The sequence below is a fragment of the Colias croceus genome, chromosome 10, assembly GCF_905220415.1.
Source record: "Colias croceus chromosome 10, ilColCroc2.1".
In the NCBI taxonomy this organism is placed as follows: Eukaryota; Metazoa; Arthropoda; class Insecta; order Lepidoptera; family Pieridae; genus Colias; species Colias croceus.
Genome location: NC_059546.1, coordinates 1,567,832 through 1,586,419, shown reverse-complemented (window position 1 = coordinate 1,586,419; position 18,588 = coordinate 1,567,832). Strand labels below are relative to the sequence as shown.

The 18,588-nt window shown below is 34.2% G+C and overlaps 3 protein-coding genes across 3 annotated transcripts; all 3 read left to right on the top strand.

Moving 5' to 3' along the window:
• The first annotated feature begins 1,599 nt into the window (after positions 1–1,599).
• Positions 1,600–2,214, top strand: LOC123695179. The gene has a single exon (XM_045640938.1). It carries the CDS (start codon positions 1,600–1,602, stop codon positions 2,212–2,214), a length of 615 nt encoding a protein of 204 aa, XP_045496894.1.
• A 1,809-nt stretch (positions 2,215–4,023) lies between these two features.
• Positions 4,024–8,880, top strand: LOC123694951 (elongin-B). Its single transcript, XM_045640601.1, has 5 exons — positions 4,024–4,084; positions 4,205–4,298; positions 4,598–4,742; positions 5,551–5,653; positions 6,138–8,880. Exons 1-5 carry the CDS (start codon positions 4,082–4,084, stop codon positions 6,150–6,152), a joined length of 360 nt encoding a protein of 119 aa, XP_045496557.1. The 5' UTR covers positions 4,024–4,081; the 3' UTR covers positions 6,153–8,880.
• A 682-nt stretch (positions 8,881–9,562) lies between these two features.
• LOC123694924 (protein Peter pan) lies at positions 9,563–14,545 on the top strand. Its single transcript, XM_045640555.1, has 10 exons — positions 9,563–9,819; positions 9,942–10,094; positions 10,442–10,612; positions 10,867–10,989; positions 11,438–11,499; positions 12,329–12,482; positions 12,623–12,723; positions 13,077–13,205; positions 13,625–13,722; positions 14,059–14,545. Exons 1-10 carry the CDS (start codon positions 9,634–9,636, stop codon positions 14,448–14,450), a joined length of 1,569 nt encoding a protein of 522 aa, XP_045496511.1. The 5' UTR covers positions 9,563–9,633; the 3' UTR covers positions 14,451–14,545.
• The last annotated feature ends 4,043 nt before the right edge of the window (positions 14,546–18,588 follow it).

Here is an 18,588-nt window from a genome sequence, read left to right as displayed (position 1 = left end):
GAGTCAAGGCTATGATAGAGCTGCTCATGAGGCTTTGCTTAAAGAGTGCCAAATGCCTACACCTGACAATGGTTGTGCATACAAATCTCAGTCTAGTGATACACAAAATTGTGAATTAATGGAAATTATAGTTACATTTATGGGAGACATGCATAGAGTTTATATAATATATCATATTGTGTACAGGCCGGCGCATTCTTTTTCATAATCAGAGCGCATTCTAAATTTCAATTTCAAAATTAGAATTCTGATTGGTTTTGTTTTAGGTCGATTTTTGTATAAATACGGGTATTGTGTGCAAATAAAATTATTACGATCCGAATAGTCTTTGAGTTCACAACCCCTCTACAGTTGGTGACCTCCGACGGAGCAAAAAGAAAACATGGAAGAAAAAGACTAACTACATCATGAAGAAAAGCACTGCGAGCTGGCCCCCGTCTCCATCCAGTCCAGGCTGCTACTATCTTTTACAGAGACTGCCTACCGAACCAAGCACATCTACAAAATGAATTAAACAAGTATCTACATAATAAAAAGAAGAACGACAAAACGCCTATCGAATGGACTACTGCAGCAATTGAAGCTTTTGAGAAATGCCGACAAAGCATCACAGAAGCGACAACATTATGTTTTCCCATTCCTGGCTGCTCCCTTGCCATCATGACTGACGCCTCGGATCATAGTCTCGGCGCTGTACTTCAACAAAAGATTGATGGAAACCGCTAGCCTTTTTCTCTAAAGTAATGAGTGCTACGCAATGTCGCTACAGCGTGTATTTTCGCGAATTATTAGCAATATACGCGGCTGTATTACATAAGTCAATTCTGTTCGAGTATCAAGTACATCAAAGGAGAAGAGAACACAGTCGCCGACCGTTGTCACGCATCGAAGAGATCCAATGCCCTAATGTAATCGACTACAAGCAGTTAGCCATCGACCAAAGTAACGACGAAGAGCTCAGAAAGTTAAAAACTCAAACAAATTTAACATTCGGTGAAGTCACGCTACCCGGACTCGATCGACCAATCACGTGCGAGCTATCAAGCGCATCGCCCCGTCCCTTTCTACCGAAGGCATACCGTTATATGGCATTTAACGCTCAACACGGACTATGCCACCCTGGTATTAGAGCTACTCGGAAGCTAATAACATCGTTTTTCTGGCCAGCTATGAATAAAGACGCTACGTTATGGGCCAAGTCTTGTATCAGCTGTCAACGAGCAAAAGTTCACCGGCACGTCGTCACTCCATTAGCAGAGTTCCCGCCTTCGCAACGCTTCGAACACATACACATAGATTAAAGTCGGTCCACTACGACTCTCAAGAGATTACCGATACTGTGTTACCATCATTGATCGTCTTACAAAATGGCCTGAAGCAGTTCCAATTCAAGAAATAACTGCCGAAGTCGTCGCGAAAGCATTGTACGAGAACTGGATTGCACGCTTCGGCTGCCCGCTACGCATATCTACCGATCAAGGCCGACAATTTGAATCTGCTTTATTTATGGCACTCATGAAAAGATTTGGGGTTACAAGAATACGCACTACGGCATTTCACCCTCAAGCAAATGGGCAAATCGAACGATGGCATCGCACTATGAAAGCCGCGCTCATAGCTCGCGGCAGTACTTGTCAATGGACAGACGAACTACCGACAGTACTGCTGGGTTTACGCACAGCTATAAGAGAAGATAACAACTTGAGTCCAGCTATGATGACCTACGGCACTACACTGCGCATGCCCTCCGATTTCTTCGTGCCTACACGGACGGGCATTGAAGACGCTGACTACGTGAAACGCCTGACAGAAACTATGGCTATACTCACACCGACTAAACGATCCCCCGCAAATCGAGCAACATTTATTTACAAGGATTTGTCTACGTGTACTCATGTATTCATACGGAACGATACAGTTCGAGCACCACTCACTCCGCCGTATGACGGCCCTTATGAAGTACTGAAGCGCTACGACAAGTACTACCAAATACAGTTACCACTTCGGACTACAGTAGTATCAATTGACAGACTCAAGCCTGCATACATATTAAACGAAGAGGTTGAAGGTATGGCAAGCACAGCAGTAGCATCTACACCTACACCTACGAGTGATACGTCGTCAGTTCCTGCTACAGACTACAACACGGACAAGGCACGTCCCTACACTACAAGAAGTGGACGCGTCGTCAAGAAAAATGTTCGCTTCGCTTGAGGGGGGACACTATGGGAGACATGCATAGAGTTTATATATATCATATTGTGTACAGGCCGGCGCATTCTTTTTCATAATCAGAGCGCATTCTAAATTTCAATTTCAAAATTAGAATTCTGATTGGTTTTGTTTTTGGTCGATTTTTGTATAAATACGGGTATTGTAGGGTATTGTGTGCAAATAAAATTATTACGATCCGAATAGTCTTTGAGTTCACAACCCCTCTACACATTAATAAATTTATTAAAATAGAGTAAAACATTAAGACCGTCCAACGTTGCTTTACCTAGTAAAATGATTAGTAACACAATTCATAACAATGGCTTCGAACATAATACACTGGAATTGCGGGAGCATTCTTCCTAAAAAATCAGTTATTCCATATCATTAATAAACATAATCCAATAGTAATAAACCATAAATCATAAATATTTAAATTTTCGTATCCCTGGATATTTTGTTTGAGGGATGACATAAATTCATTTTCAAAATACTGGCAACATACGTTGAAGTTTTGTATTCATAAATATCTGTAAAATTATTATTCGTAGGTATTAAAGAAATAAATCAGCCAAATTATCTACAGAAAACCTGTGAAACGATGTTTTATCTTTTTTTTTGTTTTTGGGAACAAATTTTACAGCGTTTTATTATCACAAGACGGCATTTTTTTACTTAAATTGCAAACCCTTTTTGACGTATTGCATGACACTATATGCGCTATAGCCACAGCTATAGCACTGGTGCAGCGACGCGGACGTATTTGTTTTTGATTTCGTATTTTCTTTGACAAGGGCGACGGGCGGTTGTCATGCTCCATCTGTACTTTATTTTGTAATCTAAGGCTAGTCGTCCGCTAAACGGATGAATAAAATAAATTAGTTGTCCGATTACCGGATGAATAAAATAATTTAATCGTCCGATAACATCTATTTACCTATATAGTTAGGTTATCGGGGTTTCTTTAGAGAACTGCCGCGCGTATTATAGATTTTTTGTGGGGGGAGGAGAGGGGGGACCCTCCCACCAAAAGGGGAAAGTTAGGAAACCAATAGTTTTGGAGAAAAATCAATTTTCCTATTCTAACCTCAAAATGTATGGAATTGGTGTAAAATCATTTTAACTAAGCATTAGACGATAGTAACAAAAATTTTACGATACATAAAATACAAACAAGTTGTGAAAACCTACGTAGTTTTTTTTTATTTGAGTGGGAATCGCCCTAAAGTCGTTTCTGGCACTCGCCGGCCGCTGCCGCGGCACACGCAGGTATTTGATATTTTTTTCGCGCGTCGACGGAGCCCCGCTTCGCGGGGCTCCTATTTCTGTATAGTTTTTTTTTTAAGAAACCTAACCTAACCTAACCTAACCTAAACTTGATTTTTTTTGCGCGTTGACGGAGCCCCGCTTCGCGGGGCTCCTATTTCTGAGTATTTTTTTTTTAAGAAACCTAACCTAACGGCTAACCTAACCTAAACTTGATTTTTTTTTGCGCGTCGACGGAGCCCCGCTTCGTGGGGCTCCTATTTCTGTGTAGTTTTTTTTAAGAAACCTAACCTAACTTAACCTAACGGCTAACCTAACCTAAACGAATTGAGGGCGAATATCTCGGACGATTAAATTATTTTATTCATCCGGTAATCGGACAACTAATTTATTTTATTCATCCGTTTAGCGGACGACTAGACACTGTGACTAGACACTTCGAATTTTTAAACTGATTCGGCTAGTGTTCGGCTAGTCATCGACAAAAATATTTATCATCTGTATTTATTTAGTTGTCATCCGATATTTAATTTTGCTTGTACGCCTAAAAGCGTTTTTTTATAAAAATAACTAGTTTATAGTTTTTAATTATAATTTAAACATGGTGAGAATCATATTTAAACTTTCCATGTACTGAAAAACATGATTTATTCTTTGAAATCGTTGTGTGGGTGTTAGATAGACGATTCCCTATATGTAACCTCAAAACGGTTTTTGTTTTCAGGATGTCTTTTTAATGATTAGGCGAAAAAAGTTAACCATCTTCACAGATGCAAAGGATACAACGACTGTATTAGAACTGAAAAAAATGATTGAAGGTGCGTAGGTATTGTAATACTATAGAATAAATCTATTTTTAGTAGCAAGACATTGTCTGACGCTTAAATCGCGTATTACACGGTGTTTTCTTCGTCATGCATCAAAGAGAAATGTACTTAATGTGCTCATAATTCCAAAGTTAATGTATTGAAGCAAATAGTTGCATTTTATTAAGCCCAACTCAGCAAAATATTATCATTTCGCTAATATTTTCATCTTATACAGCTATATATTAATTCCAGCGCTTGTTTGTGCACTGTTATGTTTGTATAGTTTAATTAATGTATTGTTTTTGTAGGTATTCTGAAAGTGGCACCGCCCAGCCAAATGTTATTCAACAAGGACAGTCAGTTGATGGAGGATGAAAAGACCTTAGCTGAATATGGTTTGACCTCTGTGACTGCTAAAGCACAATGCCCTGCTCCTATCGGACTTGCTCTAAGGTTTTTAATTTATAATAATATTAAATAACAAATAGTTAAATTGTAATGCTGTTTATAGTCAAGTATTGAAACATATGGTCAGTATGTTTTTGTTCTCTGTTGTTTATGATACTTTTTATAAAGGTCTGTTGGTATTTAAAAAGTAAGAATAAGGCTTTTTAGATATATTTTCCATATATTTTATTTAATAATAATGCTCAATTTTATCAGAAACATGTTATTATTAATAATTTTTTATTTGATATGTTCAATGTCCACTTTTAAATGAGTATTGATAAGATTATTTAATCTTGACCATATACCTAGATTGATAATAAACTTTAGAAAGAAAGAAAGGTTATTATTTATGTTATATATTATTACAGAGATAATGATACTTTTGGATATAATTATTCATAGTATTTGCCCTCTAATAATTTATATTTGAGATATTTTCATTGCTTTACTTTTAATTGTTTGTTATGAGTGGTGGATGACATTGTAGCTCTGGGTGTATTCGGCTATCCCCATAAAAAAGTCAAGAGAAAGTTCACCTGGCTAATTCTGTATCATATAGAATTTTGCATTTTGGTTATGCATATTAACTGATAAATTGAGAAAAAAATGTACCATAGAACAATAAATTCATCTTATATCTTATAATTTTAGAGGATTTTTAACTAATGTTATGGAAACTAAGCTGTATTCCACATCCAAATAAAGTTTACAATTTATGATGTAAGCTAGGACAAGTTTCATTATTTTTCATAACAAAATATTCATTACAACAATGAGAATTGCATTCATACATTTAACCCTTTTATTCCAGGAAAGAAAATGGTGAATTTGAAGCCCTGGATCTGACCCCATACTCCTCACCGCCAGACCTGCCAGACGTCATGAAGTCCCAGGAGACGAACGGTCAAGAACAAGTGAGTGTATTACCATTAATATGTTTTACTAGTTTTCCGGCCGTGACTGCGTTCGCGCGGTTTTAGGAAGTTGTTTGACAATTTGATATTTTAGTGTTACGGCATTTGATCACGAAGCGGGTATCGAACCCGCATGTTTCCCCCAGTAAATTCCGCGGGTTCGAATCACGCCTCGAAATCGACTTTTTTCTATTATTTAAAATTCTTTTTTTTCTATGAAAGAGTATCCTAAATTATTCTCTAGCCTCCAGATTCAAAAGTCATTCTATAAATTACTCTACTGTCATTTTGAAGAATAAATAAACACACTTTGTTTATTAATTTACATACCAGTGATATAAAATAGAAAATGAGGAATTTTATTTTATTTTACTACACAGAGAGTATATTATCTTCTTATTTAATTTATATTTTAAATAACTTTCAGAATTGTTTATATTTTGCTACACAATCTGTTAAATAATGTGTCTATATTGTATTTCAGATGGATCAGCATTAAACGACAAAACGACCACTCGCATTTGTGATACAACCATCATCTTAGTATCAAGATATCCTGCACTTTGGCGACCACAGATAACAAATAATGGTGTTCAAATATTTTTGAACTTGGCAACCCCAATATAAGTGTCACCAAAGTTGAAGGTTAACAACGAGGCAATAAGTCTTAATCTGTGCCCTATTCTGGCACTATAAAAACAAGATTCAATTGCATATTGAAGCTTGTTTGACCTCAATTAATGTTTGACAAATAATCATAATTTTTTAATGAAAATTGATTATTTGTGTTAACCTCCATAGTTACGCTATTAACGCTTATCTCTTAGGGTTTTTCCATGGATATATTTAAAGCACATATAGAGAAAATAATTGTCTGTCAGTATTGATAGATATATTTAATATTGTCAATTGTTTTAATTCTAACAACACTACTTACTGTTTGTTACAATATTTTTTTTATCATTTCATTGCGTTTATTTATTGATATTATACTTGTGATGATCTTACCTTGGCTTAATTTGAATCAGGGTTCAGGGTCACATTTTATGAATTACAAAGTGTGATGTAATAGATACGACTAAAATGTTCTATGGTCTTGTCGCCTTTATAAATAATTAAAAATTTCATATATTAAAAATCTCAAATGTGCAGCAAAACTGCATGAAACAACGAATACATCCATATTTCAATAATTCATAACTGAAATGTGGAACCTGTTCTAAAAATAGCCCTTTTTTAACATTTCATTTAATTAATTTTGTGGTAGTAACATCGAAAACTCACATGCCACAATAATTAATGTTTTGACAATTTACTTAATAAATTTTAAACCACACGTATCGTATATTATAGATATTGCGTGTGTATTGTAGATGTCACAATTTTCACTAAAACTTGCGTGTTCTTAGCTTTGTCACTTTCAAAATTGTGTACTAATACGGCTATGTATCTAATACAGTTATAGGTTTACACTTTAAGTATCACTTCATTCTCATGAATATCCCAAAGCGGGACTAAGTAATCATTACGTGTAGTAATTTGGATGTTTTAAATAATTTACGTGTCGTACTTTATGTATTTATTTGTATGGCAACATTTTTGGTCATACGCGAAACGAGTTCGAAATTATTTTATTGGAGAAAGCCTTTAATGTAACACGTATCCAAATGGTATAAATTTCAAATTAAACAGCATAATATATAGTACGACTTTTAGTGCTGATTTACACAGGGTCAGTAGACAAGTCAGTCGCGGCGCCAAAATTCGGCGTCGCGACTGACTTTAACTGTTTTACATAGACTTCAAGCCTCTGTACTGACTTCAAATCTGTTTACACAGGGTTTTATTTCGGGTCAGCACTGATTTGCCTCGAATTTGTAGTCAGTTACTGACCCTGTGTAAATCAGCACTTACACTTGAAAAACTTTAGTACTATATTGAAAGTCAGTAAATACTAGGTACTAATTTAAGTTAAATACATACTATAAAATCTCAAGTCTTCGTTTCAAATAATACTAAAGTTTTTAAGCATGTCTGACTGCCATTAAAGAGAATTAGTCAATCTTAGTCGATGGATACATTGGCATCGGATGTGCAATCTACGGTTTTGTGGTTATTCTATTAAAATTAATATGGTATTTAACTAAAGATAGAATAGGATGGTCTATAGATAATAGTTAAATTGATAGGGTAAATAGGGGCTTTTTATATTCTTGGATCCACAACATTTTGTCTATATCGTGAACCTACCACAAGTTTTTAATAATAATTAACTCCATAATTTATGATTTAGAAGTGAATATATGACCACCTTCTTTGTATCATACTTATCAATTGTTTTTCAAACATCGAGAAATGAAAGCCCAAAAGAGTTGCTAAGGGAATCAACTTGTGGTAGGTTCTCTATGTATATTGTAATAGTTCCTCGACATTGACGGTTGCTAATTGTTTTTCATTTATCTGTTTATTTTGTAACAATTTCTTCTATTCTTCCTTTTTATTAAAACATGTTAATGAGGTTCTTTATATTTTATTTTGAGAGCAGGTTGGTAAAAGTTTTTATGGGCTCATCAATGATAATTTAAATTAAACATTACTGCTCTTAATGTTCAAATCTTATGGTATTTGAGAAGTTATTTTTTGCACAATACAGTCCTTGTAAACAAATGCTTCATGAAATGTACATTTTGAAACGATTTTTTTAACATTTAAAGATATTATACTGCTCAGCTTTATCGCGATATTGCATCCCACTTATAATATTACCTATGTGTTTGTAAATTATCAACAAAGTTCATTAAATAGTTGATAGCCAATAAAAAAATCCTTTATTTTCATTGGTGCATATTTGAATGTCGTTTAGTTTAACCAGCACATTTGTTACCAAATTCCTGTCTATCTAAAGTCGTAGTATTAAGTTTTATTACACTATAATAGGTTTATATTGTAATAATTATTGAAGGAATTCTATTCATTAAAGTGAGCTTAATATAGATTTTTTCGAAAGCCTTTGGAGATTCACTTTTTCTTTCGTAGACCTTATTGTGATGTAAGTACACAGCAATAATCATAATGACAATTTTATGTAGCATTCTAGTTTCACATAAGGGTTTGGATGACATGTGAACAAACAATAGGGCAAGAGACTTGTGTAAATTAGATTAGTTTCATGTGCAAGTATGGGATATTTCAAGAACCAGCAGGAAATAAAGCTGTTTTGATTTGTTTTGCAGCATTTTTATTTGTCAATAACCCGTTATACCTTTAATATTAATATTCTTAAGATTTATTATAATAAATAAATAAATTATTTATTTATTTGCATAGTGTGTGTATTTGGTGTGTATAGTTGTCATGTCAAGCAACTTATGAACTGATTAGCATTTAGCCAGTTAATTTTATTAGGTGCAGGGTGCATTATATTATAGCATGTCAATCAGGAAAATATAAACCTAACTTAAATATAAACCACTAGAAACTAGAGAGGGAGTATAATATGAAAATTGTCTCGATACCTACCTAGTTCATAGATATAAGTTTCTTAAATAAATACGTCCCCAAAAGCTCTACCAAGAAACTTTTTAAGCTAAGTAACAAGATCAAAAAATATTTGAAATTAAAGACTCAACACTAACATTGTGACCATTACCAGGGATAATTCACAAATACTTTTAGTACCTATGTAGTACTTATAGTTTTATAACGGATTAAATTTAGCTACTTCATAATTATATACAGTGCCAATCGCAATGCAAATCTTGTAATCGTGCTGAAAACTAACGCAGTGTGGTTTCTCGAACATTTAAAATACTTTGCTTAGATTGCTCCCTTACTTTTACAAAAACAGTTTAAAAAAAACATTTGTCATCGTCGACACTCAACGTCAATGTGACTGTGACAGTATTTCTAACCTCAAATACGCACGTTTTGTTTACGTTCCGAGAACATCGTATACATAGTTAAAATAAAATTATTTCACTATGGGTAAACGTAAGGGAAAATGTGTTAAAAAGAATACAGCCACTAAGCAAGCGCTTGAACCAGAGCATGTAGTAAAAGCTCCGCATTCCTTCGTAATTCACAGAGGACAATGTTCAAAAGATCTCATGGATCTTACAAAAGATTTTAGAAAAATAATGGAACCATTTACTGCATCACAATTAAAGGTAATCTTTTGTTTTACTTATGTCTTGTTTTTATGTTTTTTACGTGATATTCAAGCTATTAATTTTATAATTGTACCAGAGAATATGAAATTATGTGTTTACATGTTATTTTTACCTTTTAGGAGCGAAAGAAAAACACTATTAAGGATTTCTTATCAGTGTCTGGATATCTGCATGTGTCACATATGATGGTATTCACAGAAACAGAGCTGGGTTCATACATGAGACTGGCTAGATTGCCCCGTGGACCAACACTTACTTTCAGGATTCATAATGTAATAATCTTTTTACACACACTTATATCATTCTGTCTTGTTTTCGTGTATTTTAAATTTACTAAATTTATGTTTGCCTATTGAAAATTAATTTAACCCATTGAGCCCCAAGCGGCCCGATCGGTCCACGACACAATAGATTTTCTATTGATTGACACAATAGATTTTCTATTGTGTCTGTGGTTCCGGGGCCTGAGTTATTAATAATAAATTTAGTAATATAAATATATTATTTACCTTCTTAAATCTGAGTTTTTGTGTTTCTATAATTAAAATACCTTTTTTCTGTTGCTGCTAATATATTGTTATTAATCATACAATTTAATTTATTATTTTCATAAATATAGTTCAGTTTATCAAGAGATGTTGTGTCATCGCTCAGAAAACAATATGTGAACGCCAGAGCCTTCCAAAATGCACCATTGATAGTTCTCAATAGCTTTTCTGGAGAAGGAATGCACATGAAACTCATGGCTACAATGTTCCAGAATATGTTCCCTACAATCAATATCACTACTGTAAGTTATTTGATTTTATTTTCATAATTATTACTGAATTTGTGAGATTATAGAAAATACAAAGTACTTTAAAGATAATTAATTTATAAAAAAAATGAATGGACCTTTTTATCTGTCTTACCTTACTTTTTAATAACTCTCTATGTAATATTGATATTACAGAAAAGGCAGTACTTTCCACTATACAATCTATTTATAACTTCTTCCTTTAAATGAATATATATTTGACACAAACTAAATATTTCTAATTTCAGGTAAAGTTAAAAAACATCAGACGCTGTGTTCTAATGAATTATAATCCAGCTACAAAGTTGATAGATTTTAGGCATTATGTGATAAGAGCAATCCCTGTTGGTTTGAACAAAGGAATTAAAAAGGTATGTTTTTACTTTCTTTTATTTTTATATTACTCATTAAATCCAAATTTTACTCATAATATAGTCAGATGCAATGTTTAGAAAAATTAATTGTTGAATTAGAACAAAGATCCCGTATATTCACCACTAGCTTCACCCGCGCAGTCAAAGAAAAACCCGCATAGTTCCCGTGGGATTTCCGGGATAAAACCTATCGTATTTCCCGGGGTAAAAAGTAGCCTATGTCCTTTCTCAGGTATCAAAATATATCTATACCAAATTTCATGCAAATTGGTTCAGTAGTTATGGCGTGATTAACAGACAGACAGACAGAGTTACTTTCGCATTTATAATATTAGTATGGATTGACAAAATATGTACCCTATGTTTGTAATCATACCCATAGAACCAGGTCTGTTTCCTTTACTTGTAACTATATTAATTTAACACCAAAATTCTTTTTATTTAGATGGTGCAAGGAAAAATTCCAAACCTCAATCGCTGTAAGGATATATCAGAGTTTTTTGATAAGTAAGTTTCTCTTTTTATTTTTTTCTTCAATTATGCAAATACACACAACATTACAAAATTTAATTTTTATTGTGTTAAATAAACAATTCAATTTATTTATAAGGTTTTGAGGTGAAACTTCTATATGCGCATTTAGAGTTATATAAAGGTCACGTCATTTCAAGAAGGATTGACCGCCTCCTTGGTACAGTGGTTGACGCGTGAGCATGGCACCGAGGGGGCCTGGGTTCGATTCCCGGTGGAGACGAAGAAAAGAAAATGTCTCAGTCTGGTAGGACACAGAAGGCTGATCACCTTCTTGTCGCTAAAGAAAATCGATCAGTGAAACAGATGTATAATGTATCTGCCCCTTACCCCACTAGGGGACATGGGACTTCACTTTATGTCAAGGAGGAAGGTGACGATTTTGGTATCTGCAAATCTTTGCAAAGAAGTTTCACTTCTGATACCTGTGCTCTACTCTTAGGGTCAACTCACACCAAAAGAGCGTCGAAGCGCAGCGAAGCGGAGCGCAGTTTCAGTGCCATATGAATTTTAACTTCATTTTCATTACTATAATACTTATTATCGCATGAGAAACTCGAACGAGTCGCGCGGATGCCCGCGGCGCCGCGGGCTCGAGATTCTCAGGCGATAATAAGTTTTATAGTAATGACAATAAAGTTAAAATTCATATGACTCGGAAACTTCGCTGCGCTTCGACGCTCTTTTGGTGTGAGTTGACCCTTACGCTCATTTTTAGTTACGAAAATCATCTATTTACTTCTCTGAACTTTTTGGCAAATTTTGTCCTTTATTATAAGTTAATAACTTATTTGTTATATATTAGGGCAGCACTTTTATCAGAGAGTGAGTTTGAAGATGACGCAAACAACCAAGTGACGCTACCACAGAGTTTGGCCTCCAGAGGTGCTGCGGAGAACTCACAGTCAGCAATTAGATTGGTAGAACTGGGACCAAGGATGACTTTGCAATTAATAAAGGTACATTTATAAAGATGATGAAAGGCATACACTTTAATTTTACTGAAACATTTATTTTCTTGTAATTTATCATTATTTAAATGTAAAAGTTGATTGATTTAATTTTTTTCTTAAATTGTCTTATACCCTCGTTTTTTTAGGTTGAAGATGGTCTTATGGATGGAGAGGTTCTATTCCACGAGCTTGTTGAGAAGACAGAAGAAGAAAAGGCATTCATTAAGAAGAAGAGAGAAGAGAAGAGGTATGAAATTAATGAAATTAAGTTGTATAATTTGGTTTAAATGCTGTTTGGATACCGAACAGAACAGCCCGCCTAGCCAAGTGGCTTTCTAGATAGATGTAGATACGTTTATCTACAGCTTACGTCAATCTCATACATTCGTAGTCAATTCTATTGAACGTTACGCTAACAGAAAGCCACTTGGCTAGCTACAGAATTTGTATACGTCATTCTCGCGGCATGACAACGTTACTATTTGCTTACAATTCACATCATATTTTACCGCTTTATATCAAAAGATCGTATTCTAATAAGATTGGAAGTTGGAACATAGTTATAGTAATTAGGTATTATAATTTTGTTTTAAATTGCAGGAAGCTAAAGGAAAAACGGAAATCACAACAAGAAGAGAATGTTAAACGGAAACAGAAAGAGAAGGAAGAGTTGAAACAGAAGGCTCTAGAAGGAATCAAGAAGAAGAAAGAACTGACTGAGAATCAAAGGTAAGTGATCAACAGGATTGTTACTTTTTATATTTTATACTAGCTTTCCGCATGCGGCTTCGCCCGCGTAGTCAAAGAAAAACCCATGCTGGTTTTTCTTTGACAAGCCCCCGTTCCCGTGGTATTTCCGGGATAAAACCTATCCTATGTCCTTCATCAGGTGTAAAGCTATCTCTGTACCAAATTTGAAGTAAATCCATGCAGTACTTCTTGAGATTAGCCCGGACGTACATACAGACAAAAATTTTAAAAGCTATATTTTTGGCTTCGGTATCTATTGTAGATCACGCTCCAAGTTTTATTTAAAAAAATATTCAATGTACAGTTTTGACTTTTCTACGATTTTATTATATGTATAATAGATTACAATAATTATTATTATCAAGCTAACTGGTTGCTAAACTGATATCGTATTTTAGGTTAATGGAGTTAGCAGCGGCTGAAACTCAGAATGGAGAAGAACAAGAAGATGATGCAGATTATTACAGACAAGAGGTTGGAGCTGAACCCGAGCAAGGTAATTGTTATTTTAATAATTATATTTGTTTACTAGCTGTGCCTTGCGGTTTTACCCGCAGTGCTCCACTCCTGTTGGTCTTAGCGTGATGATATGGTAGCCTAAAGCCTTCCTCGATAAATGGGCTATCTAACACCAAAAGAATTTTTCAAATCGGTTATAGGACCAGTAGTTCCTGAGTTTAGCGCGTTCAAACAAACATACAAACAAACTTTTCAGCTTTATAATATTAGTATAGATTAACTTTGATTATTAAAAAAAAAAGAAATTGTTGCCTTAAATGATATCCTTCATATTATTTTTAAGAATGATTGAAATATTTTTATCAAATTTCAGATCTTTTCACACCACACCCATCAAGAAAAAGAAAATCTGATGATAGTGAACAACCAAGAGGCTTCAAGAAAATGCGTCTGGACAAGAAACTCAAAAAGAAATACCAAGGCAAACAGGATAATGAAGGGAAAGCTGATAAATTTCAAGGGAAAAATAGATTTAATAACAAAGATGGTGGAAAATTTCAAGGAAAGAAAAGATTTTCAGACAAAGAAGGTGGTAAATTTCAAGGCAAAAGATTTCCTAATAAAGATGGCGGCAAATTTCAAGGACGGAGTCAAGATTCTAGAAATAAAAATCCAAGAGCTTTTGCCGGGAAATTTAATAAATTCAATAAGTTTGGGAATAACAAAGGAAATGCTGGGAAGAGTAAAGGAAAACAGAGGAAATGAGGATATTAAGTACATTAATAATTATTGTATTTTATTTATAAGAACTGTTTTTACTACATGAGTTTTGGAAGCAAGTGTGCTGCAAATAATATACACGTACATAATATTAGGAATTCATAATGTGTAACTGATTATGAATATATGTACAAAGAATGTGACAATACTGAAAATTTGTATTAAGATAACAAAATAAAAAGTACATTATTTACCTAGTCGTTTTAATTTTTAAACCTTTTACTAACTTCGCAATACAAACCAATTTCGAATTAATTGTAATCATGCATAAAGCATACATACCTAGATAACGATTTTTAAGTGGTTAAGAGATATTACCCGACTGCAAATGAAGGAGGGTTACGTTTGAGAGTTTATGTATGTTTGCGACGCCCTAGAGCCTGTCGTATTGTCGTAAAAATAAAAAAATGGCGTAAAAATGTAAGTAATACCGGTAATACTTAATAGTAAAATTTGCACTCAAAGCAAACTACAGTTAGATATGGACTGTGCGTTGATAGATATTAGATTGTGTTCATAAAAGAATCAAAAACCACATAGGGCAGATATTTTAAGACGTGCATTATAATAGCAACTTATACCCACAGTTCTATACTTATTATTTAAGATTGAAGAGTTTGTATGAACGCGTTAATCTCGAGAACTGTAGGACCAATTTTACAGATTAATTATTATCATAGCTCGACATAATATACGTAATCCCTGCGTTCTATAGCTATTATCTATCCCTTTATCCCGATCGGCCCGGTAGTTGACGTGGTGTGCGTGAGCTCGAAATCGAAGTACTGAGTGCCGTCTCTTACCTATATTACTTGCTCTGTGTAGTTGACTATTGAGGACAATATAATTAGCTCGTTTGCTTTTCCTTTTTATTCACGAAGTTTAAGATGATTTGAATATAGACAGTTTTTTTTTCATTAATCTATCGAAAGCATGTCAGTAAACTATTTTCTGTATAACTTTTGCGTAAAAGTATCCTACTATTATTATAAATGCGAAAGTTTGTGGGGATGTGTGTGTGTTTGTTAATCTTTCACGCAAATACACATACACATTACAATGAAATTTAGCACACTATAGAGGGTAACTTGGATTAACCTTTAACTAGTGACGCGGAGTCTCACAGGCGTCGCGTGTTTTACAAATTCTCAGAATTGGTCACTTCCCCCCGCCTGCCGCGACCCCGCTTCTCAGTAGCCTCTGTTTTAGTCACAGGTTTTAGTGCTAAAACGATCGGGGAACGAGGCGGACTTGTCGTCGGTTGTAAAACACGTGAGTAAAAACACTTACAAAATCTAAAGGAGTCTGTCAGGCTAAATGTCCCTAGTTGTCATACAAATGTTTTTTAAACCATTTTTTTGTTTTTCAGTGCAAAATGGCGGAAAATCAGAGGAAACGTAAATTGTCTGCCACAAATTCACAAACAAGACAAGTCCTGCGGTTAAACAGTCCATCGTTTGAAGAGGAGTTCAATGCCCTCATGCTAGCTTCAGACCAATCAGACAGCGAAGGTGATTGCGATGACTTTTTGATTTCCGAAAATGATTTTTTACAAAATCATGATAGTGATCAAGACGAATATTCCCAGGAGAGTCGGACCATTCGAGAAGACAGTAATGAGGAAGGTCAAATCACTTGTGAAGAAGTTAGCAGCGACGGGTTCTGAAGACGAAGACATACCTCTTTCAGAATTACGAATATAGGTTGCCGATAGAGGTGATTTTTTGAAGTCATTAGCCCGTTCGCTAGTGATACCACATATGCAAAGACGTGTCATCAGCAGTCAATTACCATGGGAGTTACGACTAGTGATAAAGCGAGTTCTGGGGGATGATATGATCGAAGAAGGTGACCAAAGTCATGAGCCAAGTCAGGGTAAACGAAGAGCATGTAGGGTTTGTCCACCTAAACTACACAGAATGACAATTTACACGTGTGTCGGGTGTTCTAATCCCGTTTGCTTGCAATGTTCTCGCCCCCTGTGCAAAAATTGCCAGTGATTTATATAAAGTTGAGCGGTTGTCAAATTTTTTATATTTTTGTTTTCAGAAGTGCTGTTTTGTTCTTTCGTTTCTTTATTGATTAGATTTTAAGGCCCAGTTTCACCAAGCTCTGTTAGTTAGTTTAACACGCTGTTAACTCTTTTAACGGGACATCAATGTAAGGGAGTGTCCCACCATGACCTAATCGAGGTTTAGTTTCCTTAACACGGCATCATATATAATTACTGGCATAGAGGCTCTTTAAATTTTTAACAAGCGATTAGAAAAAATGATTTGAGGTTTTCTTGCTGTCAAGATGGACTCTGCATACTATTTTATTTTTGAAAATGAAGATGTGTTGGATGATTTGTATAATTTGGATTATATAGTGCGACCGCGACGGCCCAGAATTTATAAAGACGTCGTCATTGTTTCGTAGAATATGATGGATGTTGATTTTAGTACAAGATTTCGTTTATCAAAACAATCGGTTTTGGAAGTATTGCAATTAATTGAAGATAAACTCGAATAACCGTCGGATCTGTAAGTAAAACTATCTCGTGAGGTAATATTTATATTTATGTGCATAAAAGGTTCCTTCCTACATACTGTATTATTTTCAATTAAACCATAATAATCCTGTGAGTCATGTCAAATCTAGTATTGAATACCAATATAGGTACTTAAAATGTAAACTTCACCACTACTCAGGTAAGGCTCAGGCCTCCTCATGATTATGAAATGTACTTATCTTAATTTTAAATTCTGTTTTAGGAATCAATCAGTTTCACCTACAGACCAACTGCTTATTGTAGTGCAGTGCAGTGATGGCTCAGTGGTGAAAAACATTGTGAGGAAACCGACATATCATAAGATAGCGTGGTGGATAATGACCTGATACCTTACCGTGTTTAAATTAAGTGAGCACTACCAATCCCATTTTCCAGCAGTGAGAACGTATATGGGCTGACGATGATGATGATCCTAATTTAATTTAAATGTGACATTGTTATAGAAATATGTAATTTTTCATGTTACTTAAATAAATAAAACTTGTGTACTTATAAAACATTTTTATTGTACCCTTAGATTGTACCTATCAACATCATTCAATAAATTGGTTATAACAATTATAATAATAAACACACATTTATTGTCAGAATCATAAATTACTAGATACTAGGTTATTACGAACAAGAATTTACTATTAATTTACTTTCTTTTATCTTTGTCTTTATTTTTCTTGTTAATTGCTCTTCTTATATGAGATCTCTCCACTTTCCTTCGGACTCCGAATTTTTTTTCGTAATTTCAACCAGATCCAGTTTACCTTCTACTAAGTGAAATTGAACCGCGATTTTTCTTCAACATTATTGTATTTATTCAACTCAAAATAAAATTAAAATAACATCAAACATTTGTAACCATGGTAACGACCAAATCGTTTGACATATAAACCAGTAAACGTAAAAGTTACTACATGATTATTAAATTTTATACTGTATTAGAACATCTCAATTTAGTCGAATTACCAAACATGACAGTTATTATACAACTAGAACAAATAGCCCTAATGTGCGAAACTATGGAATTGTCAACTATGACATTTTGTTTCGGGCGGTTTAAAATACGAATGAATGATTCGTGAGTCGCTCAGTTAAAGGCCGATTTGATAATCGGCTCTTAGATTTCCTTCTTGGGACCTGAAGAGTTGACAACGATGTTAAAATACATGTTTATTTTGAAGCTCGATTAATAAATCTCTGATTTAGAAAATATTGGTGAAATCGGGTCTAAGTAAAAAATGTTAAATTTCAAATGTTACTTGTGTTTTGTCAATTAAAAGGCTAAAATGGAGATCTCAAGTCAATTAAGGCTGAATAGTACTAGATAGAGTTAATGACTGTTTTTTCTTTAATTTTATAATAAAAGCTGATTGTATTTAGTTTTGTGTCTTTTATTATATACCGATGGTTAAATATCAACACAATTTTGATACGTACATATTACATTTTATGCCTAAAATTTACTTTGAAAGTAGTAGTCTGTCAGACGTCATGTCCCGTATAGTGTTATACATTTTTCACGTCACTGGTTAAAGGTTAACACATAGGATAGTTTTTATCCCGGAAATCCCACGG

Bases quoted from the DNA above. Each gene is read 5' to 3' on its own strand.
- LOC123695179 (XM_045640938.1), top strand. From the start codon at position 1,600: ATGAAAGCCGCGCTCATAGCTCGCGGCAGTACTTGTCAATGGACAGAC.
- LOC123694951 (XM_045640601.1), top strand. The intron at 4,299-4,597 runs GTGCGTAGGTAT...TTGTTTTTGTAG, and splicing joins ACTGAAAAAAATGATTGAAG to GTATTCTGAAAGTGGCACCG. The intron at 4,743-5,550 runs GTTTTTAATTTA...CTTTTATTCCAG, and splicing joins CCTATCGGACTTGCTCTAAG to GAAAGAAAATGGTGAATTTG.
- LOC123694924 (XM_045640555.1), top strand. From the start codon at position 9,634: ATGGGTAAACGTAAGGGAAAATGTGTTAAAAAGAATACAGCCACTAAG. The intron at 9,820-9,941 runs GTAATCTTTTGT...TTTACCTTTTAG, and splicing joins TTACTGCATCACAATTAAAG to GAGCGAAAGAAAAACACTAT. The intron at 10,990-11,437 runs GTATGTTTTTAC...CTTTTTATTTAG, and splicing joins TGAACAAAGGAATTAAAAAG to ATGGTGCAAGGAAAAATTCC.